We start from the raw sequence: 26,878 nt of genomic DNA, 5'->3' as shown, positions 1-26,878 counted from the left end.
GGGCCAACCGGAAGGTGCTTCTGTGGCAAGAACACGACAAATTGCTGTGGACACTTATAATGCCTCCTGCTTCCCCGTGGAGAAAATTTTTACCGTTCTGGACAGTGGGGCCAAGAAGCCACCTCCATTTATACACCTGTTCACTGATCTGCTCACTCAGCACTTTGGCGGTTCTCAGGGGTTTAGTGAGAACCACAGCAAGAGTTCACCTCTGGGCTCCGGACTCTGTGTTAAGGTGAAAGTGAAAGTTACCCAGTCATGTGCGAGTCTTTGCGATCCCATGGACTATACAGTCCATGGAATTCTCCAGGCCAGAATACTGGAGTGGGTAGCCTTTCCCTTCTCCAGGGGATCTTCCCAACTCAGGGATGGAACCCAGGTCTCCTGCATTGCAGGCGATTCTTTAGCAGCTAAGCCACTCTTTGCGACCCCATGGACAGTAGCCTGTACCACGCTCCTCCGTCCATGGGATTTTCTAGGCAAGAGGATTTTCTAGGCAAGAGTACTGGAGTGGGTTTGCCCTTTCCTTCTCCAGGGAATCTTCCCTACCCAGGGATCGAACCCAGCTCTCCCGCATCGTAGGCAAAGGCTTTATCGTCTGAGCTACCAGGGAAGTCCATAAGCCACAAGGGAAGCCCCTGGACTCTGTGTAGCCCTCTGCACGTGTAGCAGAGCAGAATGTCCTCCAAACCAGGACCCAGGGACTCTGGTTCTTGTCCTAACTCTGCCATGCACCACTTTGGTTCTTAACTGTCATGTCTGTAAAAATGGGGCCAATGATGATGTTCCACTGGATCTGATAAGCACTGAGACACGAGAATGCTTCATAACCTTCCACGTGCTGTGCCTATGAGATTTATTGTCGCCATCGCAGCGTCTGCCTGCCTGCCTCCCTGTGTTGGGGCGATGATCATATGAAGGAGAAGAGGAGGTGCTCTGTGTGAAGACGAAGAACCTATGTAAGCATATGTCAGGCCCCTCTGGTTTCAGGAGTAAAGTGCATGGATTCTGTGCTTCCCAATTTCTTTGAAATTTGAAACATTTTTCATGGACAAATGAAAGAAGCCGAGTCTCTCCTCTGAGATTCCAAGTATGAGACTGGGAGAGTGAATGAGGGCAGGACCTTTTTCTTCATCCCATTGTCATAAGAAGAGAAAAGCAAAGGAGAACCAGGTTCTGGGAAATAATCAAAATCTTAGCGTCGGCTGAAAGGGCTTTCAAAAATGATCTTTCAGATTTGTTTTATGGATGAAAAATCAAGGCCCAGAGAAAGGGGGGGAAATGGTCAAGATCACACAGAAAGATCTTGGCTTCAAGCCTGGCTGTGTTTGCCTCCAAGACCCTCTCAATTCTCCATATTGATTTCCAGCCAGGCATGGCAGGACCCCGGCCCCTTGCCCCCCACCGCCATCACTGAACACCTGGCCTGAATTGCACCTGTAGCTGCTGGGGGTATAAGCTTCCCATCATGCCTTGATGCGCATGTGGGTGGTAAATGCAGGAGTGATTCATTTTATCTTTAAATTCAGAAATCATTTCAGCAATCAGAGGTGGGTGTTATGTTCTGGTATTGAGAGTGTAGATGAGTTTTATTTTTCTCCTTCATCATTTTCAAGGTTATCCAAAATTTTACAACAAACATCTCTAACTTTATAAATGCCCTCCCCTCCCCATCTGATTTTAAACAAGGAGACCGGAGTGTGGTGAAATGCCCAGCTCTGTTCTGAGGTCGGGAAGCAAGGCCAACCAGTATGTGTCCTGCCAGGCAGAGGCCCTGAGCTGAGTCCTGAAGGTCTGAACTCTGCAACATGGTGCCCCAGGCCGCCTGGGTGGTATCACCTCCACGCCTCACCTTTGCTCTCACCAGCCCCTGCTCCCGAAATCTCCTCCCATGACCATCACCAAATCCCACTCATTTTTTAGGACCTAACAACCCATTCCGCTAGTTCCAGGAAGGTGTTTTAAAGCTCACCTTCCCTAGTTGGGACGAACACCTGCCTCCCTCCTCTGACCACCAGTGGAACTTTATCCAGACCTTTTAGAATTCCGATCATCTGACTTGTCCTGGAGTCATCTGCACCCAGGTCTGTCTCTTCTCCTGGGCTGAGGTGCCCTTGAGGGTGGGGCTTACATATTATGCATCTTTGTGCTCCCAGTGCCATCCACAAGCCTGGCATATGCTAGACTTCAAATGAATGTTTGCTGAACTTCATCGAAAATACAGTATCCTCGAAGAGGAGTATTGTGATACATCCATTTGTGGCTGGGCTCACCAGCCTCAGCACGGTTGTCATTTAAGGTTGAATTCTATGTGGCAGGGAGCTATTATATTTAGCAGCATTCCTGACTTCTATCTACCAGATGCCAGTGGACACCCCCAGTTGTGACAACCCCAAATTTGGACACTGCTGACTGTTTCCTAGGGGACAAAATTGCCTCCCACTGAGAACCAATGATACACGATTTCATAGAGTTTTCATAAAGAATCCCTAGGAATAGGAATTCCCATTTGATAGATGAAAAAGGCAAGGCTCACGGAGAGTTTAAGGTTGAAACAGTTCAGCACGTAAATCCTCCAGTCCAAGTCCAGTCCTGATTCTGCAGTCCTGGAGGCCTCCCAGCACCCCATCTTTGCTCCTCCACTTGGGTGTGTCCACTCCACCCACTCCCATGCCCTGGGTTCTGCCCTGTTCCCTCCCCTCCAGTCTCATCCCTGTAGTGGGTTCTGCCCTGTTCCCTCCCCTCCAGTCTCATCCCCGTGGCCTGTGCCAGGCTGTGACCCCCTGGTTGACCCTCCTAGTCCACACAGACTAGACCTCAGGCTGCGGTTGAATCCGACCGTCACATCTTCAGCACCTTTTCCTCCTCCCCATGCTTGAACACGCTGATGGTGACCTGGCCTGTCTCAGACCCATACTTGTTCTTGACGAAGACACCGTAGCGCCCGCTGTCCTCACTGTTGACCCTCTCGATGGTGATGGTGACCTCTGTCCCCTTCACATCCATGTGGTAGCGGTCCAGGAAGGTGACAGGCTGGTCATTCTTCAGCCAATAGATTTCAGGGGCAGGATCTCCTGAGACGACGCAGGTCAGGCACAGGGTCTGTTTGAAAGGACAGGAAAGGAACAGTCAGTCTCACCCTCTGGGACTAACCCTTGGCATCACCTTCACGCTCCCAGGGAGCTCCCAGTACAAGTTGCTCCTTGTGATAAGTTAATTATGTGTGCTTTATTGTAACCCATAAAGTAATAACATGAAAGGGAGACATTTTACTGCAGCCCCACATCCTCCATTCTCAACTTTATTCTAGAGCAATGCTTGCTAGAATTTCAGATCTTTATTACTTGAGCAGTGACCTGCCCTAGAGTGGCCTAGACTTTGCTTTATTGCTTTCTGTTGTACACTTCATTATCATTTTACCAGGCAAATAAGCCCGGATTGCTTTAACATAAAGATTTTAAGAATTGAGTTTGAAAATTCTCAGGAGAGCAGTTCTCAGTGCAGAGAACTGTAGGGTAAGGGGCAGATGCCCAGAGTGTGGAGCTGGACTGTCTGGGTGTGACTCCCAGCTCTGTTCCTTTAAGCCGTGTGACCTTAGGTACGTCTCTTAACCTCTCTGGGCCTCCGTTCCCTCAGCTATAAACGGTGAAGTAATAACACACTGTTCCATGTGGTTGCCTCCATGGTTAGAAAAACGGAACAGTGCCTGATACAAGGTGAGCACCATGAAGACGTTAGCTGTTCTCTTCTAGAATAGTAGACTTGCATAATTTCAGTCCGGAAAAGGCTTTTTTGGGCTCATCGAGTCGAACTCCTGCGGAAACTGAAGTTCAGAGAGAGAAGCCCGTGACATCCGGGGCCCCCTGGAGAGATGGGGTGAAGCTGGGGACGGCACTGCCCCCAGGCCACACAGCATACGTGTGACCAACGAGGGGCGGCCGCTAAGCCGGACTCTGGCGGAACCAGCCCCTCCGGCTCTGGGATCCACAGCGCTCTGTGGTTTTGTGCTCTTTGATGGATGTGGGAGGGAGCCCAGGGTGGGACTGCTGGCTGTGGGCCGGGGGCCGTCGGTACCTTATCTTCCATGATTGTGGCCACGTCTGGGAGCCCCCTCACCACCTTGGCACGATCTGGAAGGGAAAAAAACGAGAGCCCCGCCCAGTGATGAACGTTTACCTGGAGTTGTGGTTTATTTTTTAGCAATGCTTCTTTTCCTATTGGCATTGTTTGGGGTGGACATCTTTAAACTTGTATTACGTATTTCCTTGCCTTTACAAACAGAAGATAGAGGGCATAATGTTTCTGTCATTGCCTTGAGGTTAGTATCATGGTCGGTGGTACCTGGAGGCAACAGTGAGGTGCCCTTCCCCTTGAGAACTGGGAGAAGGTGAATAAGATTGCTCTGAGCCCTAAACCGGCAAAGTGCACACAGCAGGTGTGCCGATCCAGCTAAGGGAGGGAACAGGAAGGAAGCTTTTGGGACACTGATTCTGGTCAAGGGAGGGGACCTGGTGGCCCCGGGGGTTGGGCAGGAAGACAGAGTGGCTGTAAATCACTAAGCAGAAAGCCAACATATCCCTTATGCTGAAGTCGAGGCTGTGGGAATGGCCCCTGGATCACGATCAGGGGTATGCAAAGAGCCTTGAAGCAGTTGGCGTCCGCAATGGATGTAGGTGAGAAGGACTCTGGATCAGGGTTGGGGGGAGGGGAGAGATGGACCTTCATGTGGGCTTAATGTTCACCAGGCGACAATCCACCACCCTAGACTCTGGACTTCACAAGTCCCGGCGACCACAAATGGTGAGTGCAGGCTCCTGCTGTTAGGGTCCTGGGGTGGGTGTCCTGTCCTGTGACTCGGAATCCCAGGATGGGATGTGGGACGGAAGTAATTAGACAGAGATGTGATGGACTTAGTCGGGTCTTCAGCCTCTGGTCCTCTCACCAAGGTGGGCCGCCCCCTGTGAAGGCTCCTCACTGCCCTTAGAACTCAGATGACCGACCCCCTTCCAGATTTCAGTTACGAACAGCCTGCACTTCCTGCCAAGTGAGGACATTTGGGAACAAGAAGCCATATAGGGTTAATCCGTCCTCCTACACATGACCGCAAATGGTCGGTTTCCTTTCTCAGATTGTTCCGAGCTGCTTTGCTCTGCTGCCTGAAGTCTTTCCCTCTTGAAAAGTCCCATAGTGACTGCTGGGTCAGTGGGACCAGTAAGCCAGCCTCCTGGAACGGGGTGGTTTAGCACTGGCTGTGGGGACCTGGTGAAGCTCCAGCGCATGGACTTCGTGGTGCCCCTGGGCAGCTCAGAGGCTGTGCCCTGGATTAGCTGAGACCCTAGTGCCCCGAGAGCTTTAAAGTTGTCCCCTCCCAGACCTTGATCAGAAAGACCAGCGCAGCCTCGGTCCTATCCACCCCTGCCTTCGGAGTCCCTCTGACATCAGCCGAGTGGATGCTGGGTGCATCCACGGTCTCAGGTATCCTCGGACTCCTTATCCACCTGTCTTCATGCTGCGGCTGCCACCCAGGTCTCCTGGCAGCTCTGTGACAGCCCAGAGCCACACAGCCACACAGCCGGGCAACCGGGGCTCCAGCTGCCTTGCCAGGAGCTGTGAGCGGCTGGGAAGTCACCCCCAACTCAGAAAAGGAAACTGGGGAATATGGCTGGACTTACTCTTCTCGATGATGGCCAAGGCTCTGGAAAACAGAAAAGGGAAAAGGGCTTGGGGTTCCATCTATTAAAGGACAGTCCTGCCCGTGGCTGGGGGAGGGGTGGTAGGGGAAGGGCGGATCCAGCCAGCTGCACCTCCCAGGAAGGGTCCTGTGTGCCTGCACCCCAGGGACTTTGATCACACTGGGAACTTACTTCAGTCTCTGGTGCTCAGCCATGGCATCCTCAAAAGCTATGAGAAGGAAAAGGGGAACAGCTGCGTCAGAGCGTCCCCCTCCCACCCCTCCACTCCATCCCCCTGACCTTTGCAACCCACAGGTGCAGAGCCCAGCTGTGACTGTTCCTCCTCTCTGTTCCAGCATTCTCTTGGGGGCAGTGCTAGGATTGGGTGGGAGATGGGAGTACCCCTCCCACCCCGCCACCAAAGACTGTGGGGTTTTCTAAACAGGTTTCCCCCAAGGACAGACGGCTGGAGAGATCACCTTGCCCGGAGAGATCAGCCGAGAGCTGCCGGACTTCCTTCCCAGCCGTGATCTCCAGGATGTATTTGCCCTTGTCTGAGTCCTTGGGGTCCAGGATATGGAGCCAGATCTCATCCAGGGTGGTACCAGCCCTCACCCGATCGCCACTCTCCAGGCGTTTCTCTCTGAACGTGAGGGCAAGGCAATGGTTAACAGGGCTGTGCCCAGGACAGGATGGCTGCCTGCCCAGCTGTAGGCACCCCTGCCCCAGACTCCTCTCCTGGGATTTTGTTTCCCGACGTGTGGGCTGACCATCCATGAGACATTTGATAAGTATCTACCCACTCATCCATTCATCATTCATCAAAGCTTGTGCCCGAGCTGAGTCTCTATTTGCAACACGTCCTGCAGGCTGGGACCTTGAGAAAATGGTGCTCCAGGATCAGTGGCCACCTCCCCCTACCCCACCCATGGGAGCCACTTCCTCACTTCATCCTTCTCATCTTAAAAAACCTCCCAGGAGCTCTTCCCACAATAACTGGCCCCAAGCTCTTACAAACTGTATACACTCCCTTCCTTCTTTACTTAAATTTCATACCTAAAGACACCTGGCCCATGCCCCCAGTGTCGTGCTGCAAAATGACACTTGTGGGCTTAGTCACGGGGCTCAGAGACTCTGGAGAAGGAGCTTTGCTGTTCTGAAATTCAACTTGGCCTCACATGACAAGTGTGAGTCAGTCAGTCTAGCCTCCTCCCTAGAATGGGTGCAATAATGTGTGCTCCACGAGGCTGAGGTGTGCCCGTAAGAAGCGCTGGGAAAACTCTGCTCCCAGACTCTGTGGGCTCACTTAGCTCCGGCTGAGTCCCTGATGCCTGATCCTGCCTTCAAGGCCTGGCCCTAAGTTAGCTGTCAGCCCCCAGGTCCCTCTGCCTGCTTGTCTCCCCTCAGCCTGGCTGCCTGAGTGTGCTAAGGCTGCGGAGACCCACAAAGGCACCATGACCCACGTGACCACCTGGTTTTCCTTCCTTCCTGAGTCCTTCCCTCCCTCAGTTCCCAGGTGCTGCTCTAAGACAATGGTCCTCCCGTGGCCATGGAGACACTGGGAAAATGTTCCCAGCACCAGGATGCCCACCTTCCCTGGGGAGCCTCCCTTCTGTGCCTCTGACAGCTGTTCCCTTCTCAGGCTCCCTCTGTGGACCGGGGGTGGGGGTGTGGGGGTGTGGTCTCTGCCAAACCCTTGGGACTGGGCTCCGGGGCGGGTTCTGGCCCCCACCCTCCTGGGACTCCAGGGCAAGGTCAACCTACTTGTGGAACCAGGTGGTCTTCATGTACTTCACGTTGTAGTACTTAACCTTGCTGAAGAGCCGGATCCCTTCCTCCGTCCCCTGGATTTTCAGTGGGGTTGCAGAGAGAGCTGGGGGTGGGGGGGGGGGGCAGAAGAGAAGGCTGAGTCTTCCCCAAGGCCCTTTGTGCCTCACATCTCGGGGGCAGCCAGCTCGCCCCTGCTCTGGGGTGCGGGGCGGGGGGGAAGGCAAGTGTGGTCATGAAGCAGGAACGCCCCCTCCCCTGCACCCCGCGCCCAACAGTCTCTGAGGTTGGAGTCTAAACCCACCCCACCCTCGCAGCCAAGGATGGCTGGAGGCCCCCCGGAGGCTCTGTGGCATCAGGACTGCTGCTGCTGCTAAGTCGCTTCAGTCGTGTCCTACTCTGTGTGACCCCATGGACTGCAGCCTACCAGGCTTCTCCATCCATGGGATTCTCCGGGCAAGAACCCTGGAGTGGGTTGCCATTTCCTTCTCCAGTGGCGTCAGGACAGGGCTGGGCAAAAGTGGGTGGGACTTGCTTACCACCGATCCTGCCCAGCTCAGTGAAGATGGCATCCAGGGCTGGAGGGAGAAGAGGGAACAGTCAGCTGATATGGGGGACTCCCCGAGGGACGTACCAGTGTGGGCTCGGCCTTGGAAAAGGCTGGTGGAGCTTATGAGCAGCTCTGAGGATGCAGGCGTAGGCGCAAGGAAGGGACCCAGGGCACTCCGTGATGGATGGGGTGGGGCCACGCAGATGGAGGACAGATGGGCTGACCTGATGATTTTCCTGCAGGCTGAGCCCGCCGGCCTGGTGAGGACCCTGGGGCCCATGTGGGGCAGAGCAGAGAACCCAGACTCCACATCACGAAGCCTGGGCTCACTGTGGGGCAGGGCAGTGAGCGTGGGCTCCAGCATCACACAGGCCAGGCCCGCCCTGGCCCTGACCTGCTGTGAAGCCATGGGTAGGTCACTTAACCCCCCTGGGCCTCAGTTGCCCCCAGTGACACGGGGATCACAGACTGTATCTCTTGGTTCAGCAAGAGACCCTCCTGGCCCGTCTCTGACATCGCCAGCTCCTACCTTCATCTCTGAGGTCCAGGATGGTATCGTCCTCCCCTCGATCGTCAGAAACCTGTGCTCTGTAAACGCCCTGGTCCTCTTTGGACAGCTGGAAGGAAGGAGGAGAGAAGGCGATATTGGCATGGGTTCCAGAAAGAGCGATGGACAGCAAATCAGGAGGCCTGGGCTCCAGGCCTGCCCCTAACTCTCCTCCCTGGGCTCAGTTTAGCCCCCTGTGATGGGCCATCTCTGGCTCCTTCCAGCTCCAGAGCCCTTTGATTCCAAGCTCTTGGTTTATCTGGGCCTGGAGGTGGGGCAGGGAGGCGGACCTGAGGGCAGAAACAGGTGCCCCCTTCCCTTCTCCCCTCCCCCAGGGGGATTCTGAGTCAGCTGCTTTGAGCAGAGCAGAGCGTCCTCCTTGCAGAGCTGGGCTGAGCTGGGGGCACCCTCCACCAGAGCTGCCCTGCTTCTGGGGGGCCTGGGATGGAGGGGTCTCTCTGCATCTCTCAGAAGAGGTGTGCTTTCTTTTGCTCAGGACAAGCGGGTCCTTATTGGCACATGCTTGTCAATCTGGAGAAGCCTGGGTCAATACTCAGCAAAGCAAGAACTTGGGCTGTTCTTTGAAAGCAAGGTCAGAGGTCAACTGTGCCCTCTCATTACACATCATCTCCTCCAAGGGCTGGGTTAGGGGCAGGGGGCGGGACGATATCTGCCTCCCTGACCCGTCAAAGGGCCCCTTGCAACCATCTCCACATAGTGTGCTTTGAAGCAGGATCTGAGGCAGACACATTTCTCTAAAAAAAAATTATTTCTTTTTAGGTGGAGGACAATTGCTTTACAATATTGTATTGGTTTCTGCCATACATCAACATGAATCAGCCACCGGTATACATACGCCCTCTTTCTCATGAACCTCCCACCCATCCCAGCCCACTCCTCAAGAAGCATCTCTTAACCCGGAGATCAAAGGACTGAAAACCCAACAGTCCTCCCCTATGTTCCCTCCCTGCTCCTTCAGTGAAGGCTCCAAAGCCCCAGCCACATTCTGTGGAGGGTGTTTGGAGAGACTTTTGGGTCCACTCTCCAGCCTTGCATCTTGGTACTTAAACTCCCTGAGTCTCAGTTTACTCATCTGTAAAATGGTGGCATAAACATTGCCCTGACCACATGCTACAGTTTCCGATCAAGGGAGATAACTTTTCAGAAGCCAGAGAGTTCTCGCACCAACAGGCCAGACGATTATGACAAGACTCAGTAGCAATTAAGCCCCTCTTTGACGCCAAGCCCAGTGGAAGGGCCTGCATTGTGATGACAAAGGCCAACTGGTCATTATTTTGGCTGAGATTTGGGCGAGGACCCTGAAATCATTAGTTCTTTCCTCGTCAGCAAACCTGAGTTTGCGCTGTGCTCCTTGGCACACGGGCCACAGAAATCAGTGGCAGGGCAGAAAAACATTGAATATTTAAGAACGAGCTTTGTATTTCTATCTTAACCAGGTCACACTCCTTTGAGGGCCCTGGGGAGGAAGTGGGTGGGAGAGGTGAGCTCCAGGCCTGTTTTGCTCTGCCCAGAACTGCCTCCCATGGAGACAGTCTTCCTGCCCCAATCTCAGGCCGCAGCAGCAGGAAGGAATCTCTGAGACAGCATCCTGCCTGACCCTCTCAGGTTACAGGTGAAAATTGAGGTCAGAGAGGGACAGTGACAAGCCCGAGGCCACACGGTTGGGGGCAGGGCCAGGACTGGAATTCAACGAAAAGGAAAAATCAGGATGACTGTGCCTGTCTTTATTTACAATTTTGGTATTGCTTCCCCCCATGGTCTTTTATTTTGGCATTAATTTGATTCTTACTATTGCCTAAAAAGGGCTTCCCTGGTGGCTCAGGCAGTGAAGCGTCTGCCTGCAATGCCGGAGACCTGAGTTGGATCCCTGGGTCAGGAAGATCCCCTGGAGAAGGAAATGGCAACCCACTCCAGTACTCTTGCCTGGAAAATCCCATGGACAGAGGAGCCTAGTAGGCTACCGTCACGGGGTTGCAAAGAGTCGAACACGATTGAGCAACTTTATTTACTTACTTATTGCCTAAAATATTATTTATCTTGATTACTAAGCTTTTTTAGTGCCCCCTTAAAGTGCGTGCATGAAGTTAGTGCCTCACTCGCCTCGTCTTGGTCCTGACTCCCTGCCCAGTGCTCCTGGCACCGCAACTCCATGAGCTCTCAGGTCAGGGCTGCACTTACCTCTTCGATGCAGAGAAGCCCTGCTCCAGTCTGCGGGTCGTACTGACCAGCTGGGAACTCTCTCTTCTGGAAGAACCACTGGAAGCGGGTTTCTTTCTTGGTGTTGGTCACCTGAGGAGGGTCAGGAATGAGGAGACTCCTTCAGGCTTCCTCTTTTAAGTGAAGACCCAGTTCATCTGAACTTTCTTTTACAAAAATGACTTCCCCCTCCCCCGCTCCCACCTTGCTCTCCCCCTAAATCTCAGCCAACTCCTTCCTCACACAGTATGTCTTCTCTGATGGCTTCTGGACTTTGGACTTTTGCTAATGACGTTCCCTCTGCTTCTTGATCCCTTTCCTACCTTATTGTTCTTTGTAAATAGCTGTGTTACCTCCTCCAGGAAGCCTTCCTTTCTGCGCCCCAGAGTGCCCCCTATCATGAATAGTAAATTTCATGCACGTCTCCATCACAACACCAGGCATGCTGTTTGCACAGGCTCTTGCTTTGGACTGTGGGATGCTGGAGGCCTCAGGAGACCACCTCTTCGTTCTTGTAGGCCCAGGGCTTGCAGAGTGCTTAAGTTTGCTGAATGGATGCCCTTCTGGGAGTGCGCCGTCCCCTAGTTATCTAAAAGGCTGCAGGGTGCTGAGAAACAGCAGCACCAGCTCTGGAGTCAGACTTGGTTAAACCCGGGCTCCAGGCTCTGCCTCTTTCTCTGTGGTCTTGAGCTACTTCTCCACTTGTTTTTTCATCCTAAAGTGGGGATGCTAACGCCTCTCTCACAGATGGTTGTGAAGTAGATGAGATCAAATGATGCTATAAAACGCTGGGCACAGTGTCTGGCGGGACACAGGGACTCCCCCTTAATCTACAGCGAGCTCTCTTTCTTCCAGACTCCTGGCCTCCGGACTCTCCCCCAGGGCAGCTAGGAGACCTAGCTCAAGGCTGACCCAGCGCACTATAATTCACTCCAACTCTGTCTGCTTCTTGGGCTTTTGTTTTCTCGGTTAAAGGCAAAATGCCTGGGGCTACTTCCCCTGTTTGGGATCAGACTTAGCGCAGAGTATGGAGTTTCCGGGGAGTGGGGCAAGACAGACTCTTTGCGACCCCATGGACTGCAGCACGCCAGGCTTCCTTGTCCATCACCAACTCCCGAGTTTACTCAAACTCAGTGTCCATCGAGTCGGTGATGCCATCCAACCATCTCATCCTCTGTCGTCCCCTTCTCCTCCCGCCTTCAATCTTAAGACAGCTACTGGGCTTGGGGGAAACCACTGGTCTGGGCCCACGTGGCCCGGGGGCAGGGCTGGAGGCGGGGGCGAGGCTTTGCCTTGCAGGTCAGCAGCACTTGGCAGTCGTCCGTGACCTTCCACTGCAAAGGCTCCACGAAATACGGACCTGCAAGGGCACAACGACACGCTCGGCGGTCAGAGCGCCAGGATCGGCTCGCGCGCCACCTGGTGGCGAGACGGGGGAAGGCACCTGGGGCGGGGCGCCTGATGCCCAAAGGCCCCTCGGATTCTGGAATCCCGCCCCTACGCAGGAGGGGCCTGGGATGAGGCAAGGGAGGCCCCTGGGGTGCAGAATTTAAGGAGGCGCTCACTCTAGGGGTTGGGCACGTTTTGGCACGAGGACGCCACTGGCTCAAACGGCAGTGGCCCTCCCTCGGGGCCCCAGCAGGACGGAGGCATCTATTAACCCACTTGTCTGGCGGTTCCCCAACGCTAGTGGCCGAGGGTTTTGGACTTCGTCCCAGCAGCTCTTACCCTGTTTTCTCTTCCAGTCTCTTCTCTTAGCATCTGCCGCCCTTAGAAGTTTGTCGAACTCTGTGAACACAGGGGGTGGGGAGGAACTGGCGTGAGCCAGGAGGAGCGCAGGTCCGGGAGTGGACTAGGGGGGCGTCTGGATGGACCAGGAAGGACCCCAGGGCTGAGAGCTGAGGTCGGGGACCGGGGCACGGCTGACCGTCGTCCACCAGCGCCAGGGTGATCTGGTTCTTGGCTTTTCCGTCTTGGAGCTGGGCAGTGTACGACCCTTTGTCGTCCTCGGTCAAGTGCTGGATGATAACTTCCACCAGGCCCTTCTCTCGGACAAAATTGATTTTGCGGTTCTGGGGAGAACAAAGCACGAGAGTCTGTTCTGCTTTCTTCCAATTATAGGGAATTTGTGTTGTGGTGTTGCAAATCGGGGTGTAGTTGGACTTGGGGTGGTAAAGTTAGAAGACTTCAGGTTTGGGGAAGGGGTCCTGGGTACCTCTCTTCATGTGTATAGACACACCCGGCTCCTGAGAACACCCTGGAGCCCAGCGGGCCCAGGAGAGTCTTGTGTCCCAGTCAATTTCAGTTCATAATAATCCCCCAATCTCCTACTGCGCCATACTTTTTTGGTTATTTTCTGCCACTTTTTTTTTTTTTTTGCAGTTTAATAGGCAAAAGTTCCCCATAAAATTATAAAGGGTACTATAAAAATCCTGTGTGTCTGCTACCCAGAGTTAATACTTCTTTATATTTTGTCACATTCTAACAATTTTCAAAACGTTTTGTTTTCCACATTTAAGATCCTTTCCCCTCTGGCTTCACTTGTACTATGATTTGAGGGAACTCCTAGTTTTGTTTTGTATTTCTATAGTCTCAGTGCTGTGTGCTGAGTCCAGACTTTGTTACACTTCCTCTATCATGAGCCAGTCATGCAGGCTTCATCTTTATGCAAAACTTTCTCTATTTTCTCAGTTGTTCCTCCTGATCCTGGGGCAACCAACCCCACTGTACGGATGCAGAAACTGAGGCACAGAGAGGTGAAGAGACCCGTCCAGGGGCACGCGGCCCACAGGAGATGAACATGAACCTTCTGACATTTAGCCTCGAGTTCTTTTCTCCTCTGTCAGAACCAGCTCCTCTCTTGATAACACATATGTAATGACGGCCACTTGGCCATCTGGAGATGGAATTCACAAATAAGATCATTTTATGATTAAATCTCTTATGAGATTGAAATTGGCATCTTTGTAAGTAAAAACAGTTGCGTATGGGCAACTTATATGGTTCAATTAATACAACTTGCTGTACACAAAGATTTTAAAAAAGCAATGTAACACCACAACTATAATAGGAAGAGGAAATAAAAGTAATGCTTTTCAATACACAGATGCTCATATCACTCACTGGTGCTTCATGACTTACAGTGAATTCGTTTTAACTAAAGAGAAGTTAGGAAAGAAAACTATTCTGTATGGGGGAATTCCCTGGTGGTCTAGTGGCCCAGATTCAATCCCTGGTCAGGGAACTGAGATCTTGCAAGTCAAAGCAAACAAAAACTATTCTGTACAAGAACAGGAAAATGAATAAAAGAGCACAGGTAATGTGGCTAATAGAATAAGACTATCAGTGTATGTTAACATTGCAAAAAAATTTAAAAAATTGTGTTTGTGTCTCAGAGTTAGGGTCTAGGCTTGGATACTTACAAGCATGAATGTAGGCTTTTCATCTTATGAATGTTTGTCAGGATACTCAAAAATTGTGGGGGGCATGGGAAATTCTTTGTGGGAGTGTCCCTTGCATTGGCAAATGTCTAGCATCCCTGCCCCCCATCCCCCAGGTACTAAAATCCAGGTGTCCCCACCCCGACTCCTTCACTGTGACAGCTGAAGCAGGTGGCTATTTCTGAAATGTCTGCTAGGGGGAGGTTCTGGCTGGTAAAGACCACTGCCAGCGAGGCCACCTCCTGGGCCAGGGACCTCATTTAGGGATTCTGAGCCCCCAGTTACCGGTGAGCTGAAGATTTCCTTCTCGTTGAAGATTAGATGCAGCTCAGCCGCCGGAGACAACTTTTCCACTTCCAGCCAAAGCCGCACCTCTCCTTGCTCGAGGATTTCAACGTTCCAGCCGGAGATCAGCTTGATCACTGGGAGGCAGAGGACAGGAAGGGGTGGGCAGGGCATCCTTCTCCCCTCCCCACTCCCGACAGCCCCACCTTGAGCACTGCATGGACATGCCATGTGCAAAGTGCTTCAGAGTCTGGTGGAGACATAACTAGGGTGAGGGTCTGGGGAGGGTTTCCCAAATTCAGTCACCCTAGATAGAATTCATCTCAGGTCATTCACCCTCCTCCTATGGCTTTGAGGCTGTGCTTCTCACCCTGGCTGGAGACCAGAAACGTAAAGACTTTTAAAAAACATGTAATTTCATTTATTTCTCTTCATTTAGAAATCATTTGACTTGCAAAATGTTGCAAAAACAGACAGAAAATTCCAGTATCCTGAACTTTCCCAAATCACTGTATGTATTTTTTAAACCAGGAAATTAATATAGATACTATTCTACAGATATTGTTCAAATTTTGGCACTATTTACTAAGACAATTTTTTTTTTTTTCTGGTGTGGGATTCAATACAGGATCCCACATTGCATCCATGAACTTTCAAAACACCAATATCTGGCTCCAGTTCCAGAGATTCTGACTTATCTGGGGCACGGCCTGGGCGTTTGGATTTTGAAAAGCTCCCGGGGTGATTCCAGTATACACCCAAGTTTGTGACCCCTGCCACAGGGACTACAAATGCTACCCCTGGCCAGTGGAGGAAAGGAGGGTTTAGATGACCCACAATCCAAGAGGAAGAAGAAATCATCCACTCTGCCCTCCCTTGCACCCCACGTGCTCCCTGCTGGCCACTCTTTTCCCTTTATGGACTGAGCACTCTCTGGGTGTCTGACCGTCCAGCCCCAGGATGACCCCATCCTCCCCTACCCCCTATCAGCCTAGTGTCTGGCTCTTGGCTGACTCAGCTCTGCTCAGGACACCCCAGTGGGCCTGGCATGACTGCCCAAGTCTGGCAGCTTGGACCGCTTACCTGGGTTTCTGATCTCATGGCTCAACTTCTTCAGCTTGTTCAGCTCTGGGACAGGGAGGAGCAAGGAAGAAACCAAAGAGAATGAGATACCTGGGCTAGTGGGGGTCATGGGAACCGTTCTAGCATCCGCACTGGGTGAAAGTCCTGAGAGACTCAGCTCGGGGTCACTTGGTTACCAAGGAGGTTAATGATGACGATTGCGAGCCTTGGCTCTGGGGCACCGAGGGGGCTTCAGGGGTTGCTGTAGGCCTCCCTGAAATCGCTTATTCTCCTCGTCCTTCAAGGCCTGATCAAGTGCCACTTCCCCAGAGGAGCACCTACTGTCTGCCAATCTCTGCATGATCTCAGTGATCCTCATACCATGCTGTGGGGGGTGAGCGTTACTGTCTGCCTCCTGAGCCCCCTTGTTAATCCACTGTGACATGCTGTCCTAGAATCTGAGGGCCTGGCCCCTTCAATGAGTACTTCAGGCAACACGTGTCGGGGACAGGTTGGCATAGCGCTGTGTCACCGCTAACTGCTTCCTCGTGTTAGGTTTGTCTCTCCTGCTTAGCTGAACTCTGGACCTACATGGGTGTCTGGCACACAGCAGGTGCTTGGTAAATATATGTTGCATGAATGAACTGGCAGAGGCAGAGCCCATATCTCATTGTCCCTTGTAAGGTTAGAGTCCAGAGTATGATGAGTCTGCACACACGGCAAGCATCATATTCCAAACCAAAAAACGACACCCACTGCTTTTGTGGATGGTTTTATGCTTTTGTGGTTGGCTTTAGCTTGCATGGAGTCACGTAAGGGTGTCTGCATAACAACATTGTTTCACTTGGGGTATCAGGGGTTATTACCCTCCTTTTACAGGTGAGAAAACTGAGGCCCAGAGAGGGATCATGACTTGCCCAAGGTCAAGCAGCCAGGAAATTGTGGAACTGGAATAGAAATCTGGACCCGCCTGGCTACTGTGTCTTAACAAAATCGAAGGGCCCCCTGTGCATTCAGCAGGGAGGACGATGGCTGTCCCAGTTGCTATGGAGACAGCAGAGGTTGAGTCTCCTGGACAACGGCTTTAGGCCCAGCCTCCCCTCTCTGGTGGCCACGGCCCCCACTGCTCCCTGTGGCCATCCTCACCCCTTAGACTAACTGCCTTTGGCAGTTTATCACTCTACTTACACTGTTGTTTTTTTTTGGCTATGGAAGGAAGTGAAATAATTCACTGGTGCCTTTGCTTTTACCAATAGTAGAAAAAGGAAAGAGAGAATAGTATGAGCTCCATCAGGCAGGGGTTTTTGCCAGCGGGCTTCACTGATGTAATTCAGTGCCTGGGACGCCTCTGGCATGTGGTCAGTGCTCAACTGATACTTATTCATGGACCGGCTGACTGAGTGGGTGGCAGAGGACCTACTTCTCTTGAAATCTCTGCTTTACTCATTTTTGTGGCTTCCTGCTGGCCCCTGGGGTATTTGTGTTTGGCACTCTGGGCCTGTGTCTCTGGGTGGTGGCAGCGGAGAGGGACCTCACCATCCTCCGTCAGCGTGTGGCTTGCTGAGATATCTTCATCAGCATCTGTGACCACCACCGAGTAGGTGCCCAAATCCTCGAGGCCGGGATCTTTCAGGATGATCTTGGATCTGCAGAGACAGCAGAGCAGAGGCTCTGAGAGGGGACTCGTGCCCTGGAAGCCTGGGAGCTGGGGAGTCTAGGTTGGCCTTGGAAGCCCTGCATCCCAGACCCAGACCCTGGCCCAGCAGGGGCGTCTGCCTCCTTACACGTTCCCGGGGTCCCCTGCCTAGAGCCAGTCTGGCCTGCCACCCTCAATGGCTCTTGCTAGCCAGGCTCTCTGGAACTGTCTTCATACTGGCCACATCCCCCAGGCCTGCCTCTCCTTGGGCTCATTAGCTTTGTCTCCTGCCGGACGGGGCCAAAGCCAGAGCTGCTACAGATGGAGGAACAAGATCTGGAGGCCCTTGACATCCTAACCCCTCTTTTACTGATGAGGAAGCTGAGCCCAGAGAACTTCCAAGAGCAAGTTGCTGGTACCCAGGCTAGAAACCAAATCCTGAGCATCTCCTTGGAAGCAGCCACATAGAGACACATTTCTTGCAGAAAAAGGATCTCTAGATGAGTATCACCATTTCAGCCCGTCTGTTGCCCTCTCCCTCACTTCTCCCTGAGGTGGCAGTCAGCATCCTTCATGGGAGACCACGCAGCCCCCTCAAACTCATCATCGGGGGTCCTGCCAGGTGGTCTCACCTGCAAGCTTTTGCCCACTCATCTGATAACATCCGGGACCTGTGCTCTAGGTGTGTTGCCCCTCCCCTCACTTACTTGTTAGCCTCCTCCTCGACCTTGACCCTCTCTGGGTCCGGTGGGCCCTTGTAGTCTTTGGACCACTGAAACTCGGCAGAGTCGGGGGCCTCTGGGGCTTCAAAAGCCATGTAGATAAAGCCCTCGTCATCCACACCAACCTCGATCTCCCGGGCATCTGAGGGCAGGATTCAATGGAGGGTACCAGACATTTAGAAATAATAAACCAGGTAAGGCCCGTTCCCTGCTTAAAGCCTCCAATAGCTGCCCATTGCACTCGAATAAAATAATTAACTCTAGACTCTTGTGGCCTCCAAGGCGTTGCATGACCAGGCTCTTTCTCAGCTCAAATGTCACCTCCTCCGAGGCCCTTCTTGACTACTCTGGCTAAAGTAATGCCTACCCCACCCTATCACCCTGTTTCATTTCCTTTATTGCCCTCGTCACTGACTTTTTCAGCATTTACTTGTTTACTGTCCATCCGTTCCCACCCCTGTTACTAGAGCGGGAACCTTGCTGTCTCATCACTGCCTCGTCCCCAGTGCAATGTGGGTGTCATCAGATACTTGCTGAATGAATAATTAAAAGAATGGGAAAAGAACACACTGTATAATGAGAAGAACTGAGCGAGTCCGGCATACACGAGCTGTGTGACTTGGTCATTTAACTTCTCCGAGCTACAACAAAATCAGTTCTTAAGTGGGGACAGCGAGGGCGTCCCTGGTGGTCCAGGGGTTAAGAATCCGCCTGCCAATGCGGGGGGCACGGGTTTGATCCCTGGTCCAGGGAGATCCCACACGCTGTGAGGCAACTAAGCCCACGTGCCATGACTAAGCAGCTGGAAAGCAGTCCCTGCTCGCTGCAACTAGAGAAAGCCCTCGAGCAGCAACGAAGACCCAGTGCAGCCAAAAATAATAAATAAATAAAAATTAAAAGTGGGGACAAGGACAGCTTTCTCAAGGGCTTGTTGGGAGGGTCAGACAGTGTAAGGACCCGACATAGCGTCTGGCCTGTGTGGTAGGAGGGGACCCCGGGAGGGAGCTGTGACTGCAAGGCAGGCAAAGCCACACGGCGTATCTGAAATGCAGCTGGCTATTATTTTAAGTATCCACGAAGAGTTTAAGAGTTTAGGAACGTGGCATATCAAGGATGGAGGACCCATCTTGTAGAAAGAGACCGTGTGTTCAGATTTCAGGATCCATCTCAGGATCCCACAGAAATAAAGGAGAGTGGGGGCTGGGAGAGAAATGGGCAGGAAGGGGTGTAGAGGGGAGGGGAGGCCCAGCCGGTCCATCTTCCTGCTGTGGATCCTCCCCTCCCCCTCCCCCTACCTGGCTTGTCCTCCAGGAGTACCGGGTCGGTGGGCATGGATGGCTGCCCTGGGCCCGCTGAATTCACAGCCTGTACTTGGAACATGTAGGTCTTCCCCGGCTGCAAATCAGAAATCTGGAAGAAAGGAGGGGGTAAGAATGAGCCCTGAGGAGGGCAGAGGCCCGCCCTTCCTGCAGCTCTGGCCACGGCTGCAGGGGATTGACTGATCACCATCCACCCCAGGGGGGCAGGGGGAGCAGGCTGCCCGGAGGAAGGGACAGGTTGGGGGCATGTTGCCTTCCTGAGCTCCAGCTTCAGACAGGCATCTCCACTGAGATTACCTCCCATGCCTGTGACACCCGGAACTCCATCTGCTTGGGGCTTAGCTTGCCATCAGCTTCCTCACAAGAAAACTCTTTCTCCTCCTGGGCCCCCCGCCTCTCCTCCATCCATCACCCCGGAAACAAGCTTGGGGATCATCTTTGACATCTTTTTCTTGAGCCCTAAACCTCTCATCACCAAAGTTCCCATTTTATTTCCCTAACGTTTCTTTCTTTTTTTTTTTTAAATTTATTGATTGATTTTTGGATGCGCTGGGTCTTTGTTGCTGCACGTGGGCTTTCTCTACTGGCAGCGAGCACGGCTTGCTCTCCAGGTGCAGTGCACATGCTTCTCACTGCGGTGGGTTCTCTTGTTGTGGACCAAGGCTCTGGACCGTGCAGACTCAGTAGCTGTGGTACATGGGCTTAGTTGCTCCGTGGCATGTGGAATCTTTCCGGACCTGGGGTTGAACCCATGTCCCCTGCATTTGCAAGTGGATTCTTATCCACTGTACCGCCAGGGAAGTCCGTCTAACGTTTCCTGAATGTGACCTCTCTGTGTCCCGGCCATGCCTTGATTAAAGTGTTTTTTCTCTCACTGGGATTAGTGCAACAGTTTCCTAGATGGCACCTCTGTCTCTAGACCCATCTTCCCGGTCTATAGTTCCCTCTACCAATCTTTCCAAGATGCCAGTCTGATTACACTTAACTCTTTCAGTGGCCTTCAGGGTGAACTTCAGATTTTGTGGCTTCGTACCAAAGTCTTCCTCATCCAACCATCTTCAGCCTTCTGTCTTCTTCCTCCGCTCTGTGCCCCTTCACCCCCTGACTCCTCAGGGTCCCCCATGCGTCACATTGCTTCATGCCTCCCTGCCTTAGCCCTCGCAGAGCCCTCTGTCTGGAATGCCCTCCCCTCCTCTTGGTCTAGCAACTCCAACTCATCCTCAGCCACTCAGCGTGGCAGATGGGACGAGTCCAGGAAGGATCTCTTACCTTCCTGCTTGGAGCGCCCAGAATCCCCTGAACCTGCCTCGATTGTATGACACACAGTATTGTAATTGCCGGTTCCCCAAGGCCTGTGACTTGAGCCTTGAGCTTTTTACATCCAGGATCTAGTTCCCGGTCTGGCACTAAGGAGGTGTCCAGAAGTGTTGAGTGAATGCCAGCCAATCATCCACACGCAGAAATGCTGCCAAGTCACTGAAGCTCCCCGACCCTGGAGAGCAGAGGGACCAGCCATTTCCTGTGGCTCTCGAGGGTCAGCTGTCCAGCACTGGCTGACTCTACCGCAGGGAGCCGGCTTCCATGGGGGCAGCAGCTGCAGAATCTCAGAGCATCCCATGGGCTCTCATCCCTCTGTGATTCAGTTAAGACTTAATATTATTGTTTCAAAATGAAATATTTTTATTCTTTTCTGACTATGAAAGAAATGCATGCTTGTTGGGGGAAATATCAAAGCAATAGAAAAGAATAAAAAGTGAAGGCTCCCCTGGTATTCCCATCTCTAGAGATGACCAAAATTGCCAATATTGTAAAAATCCATTAGTACTTGTATTAAATGCGTGTAAACCATGTTGAGGGCTTCCCTGGTGGCGCTAGTGGTAAAGAACCCTCTTGCCAATGTAGGAGGCGTAAGAGATGCAGGTTTGATCCCTGGGTAGGGAAGATCCGCTGGAAGAGGGCATAGCAACCCACTCCAGTATTCTTGCCTGGGAAATCCCATGGACAGAGGAGACTGATGGGCTACAGTTCATGGGGTCCCAAAAATTCGGACATGACTGAAGCAACTTAGCACTCAGACCATGTTGAAATGTGACACGCACCCTAGTCTGCTTGTTAGCATCTTCTTTCCACATTGTTTTGGGTCTCTTGAGCATGCTTTTCTTTCCTCTTGGTGCTAACAGAGTGTTCACCTGTGGTGTTGAAACCCACACACCCTCCTGCCTGCTAGTGAGATGCCTCGGGAAAATGAGTTGGAGAAAATATTCCCTCTCTCCTTAGAGCTGCAGAAGATAAAACTGAATACATCTCATGGAACTTTCCTTAAACCAAGGAGGCCTGTGAGACATGTTGTCTTCAGAGACAGATACTACCATCTGGAAGTCTGTGATCCGATGGATTGTTTGTTAGTAATTTGTGTCTGTTAAGAATGCTACGGGCTTCCATTGTAGCTCAGTTGTTAAAGAATCTGCCTACAATGCAGGAGACCTGGGTTCGATCCCTAGGTTGGGAAGATCCCCTGGAGCAGGGCAAGGCAACCCACTCCAGTATTCTTGTCTAGAGAATCCCATGGACAGAGGAGCCTGGCAGGCTACAGTCCATTGGGTCCCAGGAGTTGGACACGACTTAGCGACTAAATCACCACCAAGAATGCTTCAGTGGACACCTTTGTTTTCGCACAAGACAAATCTGCGTGAGTTGCCTTTGTAATGCCAGAAAAGCACTGTTTGTGTTTCCCTTCTACACATGTGGAAGTGAAAGCAACCACCACAGGTGCATAAAACCAGTGATTTTGCTGGATTTATCATTTATCCAAAGAGTTTAGAATTTGCTTCTCATCGAAATTAAGAAACATGTGTATGCGTATATGGTCATTAATATACAATGTGATATACATATATTACATGTTGCATGCTCAGTTGCTCAGTTGTGTCTGCCTCTTTTGTGAACCCATGGTCTGTAGCCTGCCAGGCTCCTCTGTCCATGGGATTTTTCCAGGCAAAAATGCTGGAGTGGGTTGCTATTTCCTCCTCCAGGGGATCTCCCCAACCCAGGGATCAAACCTGCGTCTCTTGCATTGCAGGTGGGTTCTTTACCCATGAGCCAGCAGGGAAACCCCTATTAAATGTTATCTAACATAAGGAAGCAACTGGACATGGAACAACAGACTGGTTCCAGATAGGAAAAGGAGTACGTCAAGGCTGTATATTGTCACTCTGCTTATTTAACTTAAATGCAGAGTACATCATGAGAAACACTGGGCTGGAAGAAGCACAAGCTGGAATCAAGATTGCCAGGAGGAATGTCAATAACCTCAGATATGCAGATGACACCACCCTCATGGCAGAAAGTGAAGAGGAACTAAGAAGTCTCTCAATGAAAGTGAAAGAGGAGAGTGAAAAAGTTGGCTTAAAGCTCAACATTCAGAAAACGAAGATCATGGCATCTGGTCCCATCACTTCATAGGAAATAGATGGGGAAGCGGTGGAAATAGTGTCAGACTTTATTTTTTTGGGCTCCAAAATCACAGCAGATGGTGATTGCAGCCATGAAATTAAAAGATGCTTACTCCTTGGAAGGAAAGTTATGACCAACTTAGATAGCATATTGAAAAGCAGAGACATTACTTTGCCAACAAAGGTCCATATAGTCAAGGCTATGGTTTTTCCAGTGGTTATGTATGGATGTGAGAGTTGGACTGTGAAGAAGGCTGAGCGCTGAAGAATTGATGCTTTTGAACTGTGGTGTTGGAGAAGACTCTTGCAAGTCCCTTGGACTGCAAGGAGATCCAACCAGTCCATCCTAAAGGAGACCTACCAATCCTGGGTGTTCATTGGAAGGACTGATGCTGAGGCTGAAACTCCAATACTTTGGCCACCTCATGCAAAGAGTTGACTCATTGGAAAAGACCCTGATGCTGGGAGGGACTGGGGGCAGGAGGAGAAGGGGACAACAGAGGATGAGATGGTTGGTTGGCATCACTGACTTGGTTCACATGAGTTTGGGTGAACTCCGGGAGTTGTGATGGACAGGGAGGCCTGGCGTGCTGCGATTCATGGGGTCACAAAGAGTCGGACACGACTGAGCGACTGAACTGAACTGAACATATAAATATCCTGCTCTGTATTGTGCATTTTTTTAGCCACATATGATGGATATATTTTTGTGTCAAAACTTACATTTAGCTCTACCTTGTTGTATGTACTATTGCTGCTCCTTAAACTCCCACAGTCTTTACACTCCTTGGCACTGAGTTCGCATCAAGGATACACTGTGATCTATTTAAACAAACCCACTGCTGATGGACGTTTAAGCTGTTTCCACCTTTTGCCTTCATAAACAACACTCCAATGAGCGTCACTGTCCTGAGGTCTTTGTGCAATTGACTAATTGCTCCTTTTCAGTTCAGTCCTAGAAGCAGAATTCCTAGCTCAAGGGATGTGCATATCAAGGACTTCCCTGGCGGTACAATGGATAGGAATGCACCCAGCAAAGGAGGGGACATGGGTTCAATCCCTGGTCCGGGAAGATTCCACATGCCACAGAGCCACTAAGCTCCGTGCGCCACAACTACTGAAGCCCACGTGCCCTAGAGCCCATGCTTTGCAAGAAGAGAAGCCACTGCAATCAGAACCCAGGGCACCACAGCTAGAGAATAGCCCCTGCTCTCTGCAACAAGAGAAAACCCCCTCTCAGCAGCAAAGACCCAGCACAGCCAAAAGCAAAGAATAAATAAGTGTTTTAAAGAGGGATATGCACACCCAAATGTTGCTACACCTTGCTGATCACAAGTGAGGTTTTCAGGAGGAGTCTACTCAGCACAGAGCAAGTTAAGGCCAACCTGCCAGCCGGACCTGCTGCCAACTTGCTGTGTGATCCTGGCTAAGCCACACCCCCTTTCTGATCCTCTGCTAGTAAGTGAGGGCAGTGACCTCTGAGGGCCGGTCCAGCTTTGATGTCCTGGAGTCCTGCCACATCCTGTGGCAGGGCGGGGACTCACCCTCAGGTGGGTGTCAGAGATGAGGTCTGGAGTGACTGGCTTCCACTGCTCAGAGCCTTCCTCCTGGACGCTGATGCGGTAGCCTGTGACAGGTCCAGCCCCTCGGTAGAGAGGGGGCTCCCACGCCAGCATCAGGGAGGTGGCCCGCACCTCAGACACCCGCAGATCGTATGGGGGCCCTGTGGGAAGATGGGCGAGAGAAGGAGGTGGGCAGCCAGACACCCAGCCAGACAGCCAAATGCCAGCCACACAGTCAGGAGGCAAGCGGGTGGTAAGTCAGCAAGCTTGTCCATCTTCCGGTCCCTCCCAGGCCTGGAAGAGCCTGCTCAGGGCCTGGTGGAGACCTGGCCCACCTTGGCTTCATGGCAAAGCTTGGTCTGGCTCAGAAATAGAGTTAACTCTTCAGAGTGTATCCAGTAGCACTTCCTCTGGGAAACATCCCTGATCCTCCTCATTCCCAGCCCCTACACGGCATTCATCTGTTTGATCTCTTTGGCATTTCAGTGTTTAATGTAGAAGTTCAGGGTGTGGGGTTCAGGTCCCAGCTCCACCCTTTCAGGCCATGCAGACTCTGGGAAGTTACTTCACCTCTATGTTCTTGACTCCTCATCTGTAAAATGGGGATAATAATAGTTCTTATAGAAGAGTGCTGTTGTGAGCATTAATGACAGAATTGATGGGAGGTGTCAATACACCTTATTGTTAGTACCCAGTAAGTATCAGTTGTTTATAATGTTGTCTCAGGCTTCACACAGAGTGACTATCTGCCATTTAGGTAAAAGGTTTGTGTAGAAAACAGAACTGAGCTAAACAGAAAGGTGGGAGGCTGGCATCCTCCCTTCCTAAGTGGGAGGTGAAGGGCTACCTTGTGAGAATGCTCATGTGGCACTTTGTCCAGGACTGGAACACGGGACTTTTGATGATAATTCGGGGAACGTGCTGGGCAAACTGGAATGAGCTGGTCACCTAGCCGTGTGCCTTTGGGGTTTGGGATTGGCCTGGGATTGGTTTGGGATTGGAATCAGAGCTCTGATGGAGTGCTGAGCTAGAGAGTTAATTTGGACGGGGGTGCAGGGCCAGTCAATGGCCAAGGTCAGGGCTCTTGACTTGCCTGGGTTACGACCATCTGTGGATAAGATTACGGGCCCATTGGTGGAAGGGGACAGGGGAAAGAGAGCAGGGCGGTGATGTTCATCTTCACTGGTTAGCTTTGGGGAGGGAGGCAAGGACTGGTACTGGGCTTTGGCTCCTCCCGGCTGCTCACCTGGTTGGGGCATCGTCCACTCTTTACACTCAAACAGCTTGCTGGGTGCCGACAGCTCCCCAACACCTGCCCAGTTTACGGCCCGGGCACGGAACTCATAGAAGTGACCTTCATGGAGGTTGCTGACCTTGAAGAGCAGAAACACAGACTGTGAAGGCCGAGGCTGGGGAGACAGAGGATCGAGCTGACAGCAGGAGGTGTGTGGGGACTTTCGGTGAGATTGGTCTGCCCTTGACAATCAGCTGGATCGTGCAGACCGAGGGGCCTGAGGTCTCTCAGCCTCAGAACCTCCAGCCCCGACCTCTGGTCTCTGCCTGCGTAAGTCAGGACCGCAGGCCGGTGGCCGCCTTCCAGCCTCACCTTGCAAATCTGGGTGGGGACGGGCTGCTGGTTGACCTCGTGCCAGTCCAGTTCCTCGGAGTCGTGCTGGTCCAGGAAGTAACCCAAGATCTTGCCCCCTCCACGCTGCTTCGGGGGTTTCCATCCAATGACCATTTCATTTTTCCCGCAGTTCAGGAGGGCGAAGTCATATGGCGCAGATGGTGTTGCTACAGGGAGGAAAGGGGGTGAGGGTCACTGCTCCCAGGGCATGGGCAGACTGGGCAGTGGGGCCCGAGGGAGGTAGAGAGCCTCCCCTGGTGGGTGCCCACCCTGCTCTGGGGGCGCTGACTTAGCCGGCGGTGTCCCTTGATAACTCTGACTCTGCTACATGGAGGACACCTGAGCCTCCACGCTGGTCTCAGGCCACTGTTACTCTCTCCTCAAAGGATCGGGTGGTCAGGGGGGCTTCTGCCCCGTGGCCTCCGGATTGGACCCTCCAAGAGATGGTCAATGAGCCCCCAGCTCTCTCCCAGGCCACGGCCGCCCACCCTCAAGGCTTGCAGGCTGCACCTGCCCTGTGGACTCACCCAGAGCCTGCTTGACCCTGATGGGTTCGGTGACGGCTGAGCTCTCCCCGACTCCGGCCTCGCTGACGGACCTGATACAAAACTCATACTCCTTCCCCGTCCTTAGCCCGGGAATTGTAAACCTGGGAGAGACATGTGCTGCCTTCAGGGACGGCCAAACAGTTCGGAGACATCCCTGAAACTTCTAGAACAACCCTGAGCGGGCTAAGTGGCCCCCAGCGTGGCAGGATTGGAGGGCCTCAGTTCTCACCTAAAGACCTTGCCCCTGCCCCCAAAGTGATGCCTGCATCCTGGAGGGTGAGGTCCTTAAGATTTTAAAGGCTGTGACTTCTAGAGCCTGTCATTAAAGTGCAAACATGCTGGGGACTCCCCTGGTGGCCCAGTGGTTAAGAATCTGCCTTGCAATGCAGGAGACACAGGTTCGATCCCTGGTTGGGGAACTAAGATCCCACATACCACAGGGCAACTAAGCCTGAGAGCCACAATTACAGAG

The 26,878-nt window shown here is 52.3% G+C and overlaps 1 protein-coding gene across 2 annotated transcripts in view; it reads right to left on the bottom strand.

Annotated features, from left to right (window-relative positions):
- Positions 1-1,557: 1,557 nt before the first annotated feature.
- The window catches only part of MYOM3 (myomesin 3), a 52,046-nt gene continuing 26,725 nt past the window's right edge, over positions 1,558-26,878 (bottom strand). For both annotated transcript variants that reach the window (XM_070776566.1, XM_070776575.1), the window contains exons 17-37: positions 26,386-26,507; positions 25,838-26,025; positions 25,478-25,604; positions 24,214-24,392; positions 19,194-19,308; positions 17,884-18,040; positions 17,077-17,186; positions 15,562-15,606; positions 14,479-14,615; positions 12,681-12,825; positions 12,482-12,541; positions 12,046-12,113; positions 10,736-10,846; positions 8,519-8,606; positions 7,979-8,017; positions 7,437-7,545; positions 6,152-6,315; positions 5,865-5,901; positions 5,673-5,695; positions 4,075-4,130; positions 1,558-3,102 (exon numbers count right to left, since the gene is read on the bottom strand). In XM_070776566.1, the coding sequence (XP_070632667.1) occupies positions 2,842-3,102; positions 4,075-4,130; positions 5,673-5,695; positions 5,865-5,901; positions 6,152-6,315; positions 7,437-7,545; positions 7,979-8,017; positions 8,519-8,606; positions 10,736-10,846; positions 12,046-12,113; positions 12,482-12,541; positions 12,681-12,825; positions 14,479-14,615; positions 15,562-15,606; positions 17,077-17,186; positions 17,884-18,040; positions 19,194-19,308; positions 24,214-24,392; positions 25,478-25,604; positions 25,838-26,025; positions 26,386-26,507 (2,341 nt within the window). In that variant the 3' untranslated portion in view covers positions 1,558-2,841. The remainder of the gene's footprint in view (positions 3,103-4,074; positions 4,131-5,672; positions 5,696-5,864; positions 5,902-6,151; positions 6,316-7,436; positions 7,546-7,978; positions 8,018-8,518; positions 8,607-10,735; positions 10,847-12,045; positions 12,114-12,481; positions 12,542-12,680; positions 12,826-14,478; positions 14,616-15,561; positions 15,607-17,076; positions 17,187-17,883; positions 18,041-19,193; positions 19,309-24,213; positions 24,393-25,477; positions 25,605-25,837; positions 26,026-26,385; positions 26,508-26,878) is intronic.

Source organism: Bos indicus, chromosome 2 (assembly GCF_029378745.1).
Source record: "Bos indicus isolate NIAB-ARS_2022 breed Sahiwal x Tharparkar chromosome 2, NIAB-ARS_B.indTharparkar_mat_pri_1.0, whole genome shotgun sequence".
NCBI classification, from domain to species: domain Eukaryota; kingdom Metazoa; phylum Chordata; class Mammalia; order Artiodactyla; family Bovidae; genus Bos; species Bos indicus.
Note: the sequence above shows the minus strand (reverse complement) of the source record. Positions and strands in the feature narration are given on the sequence as shown.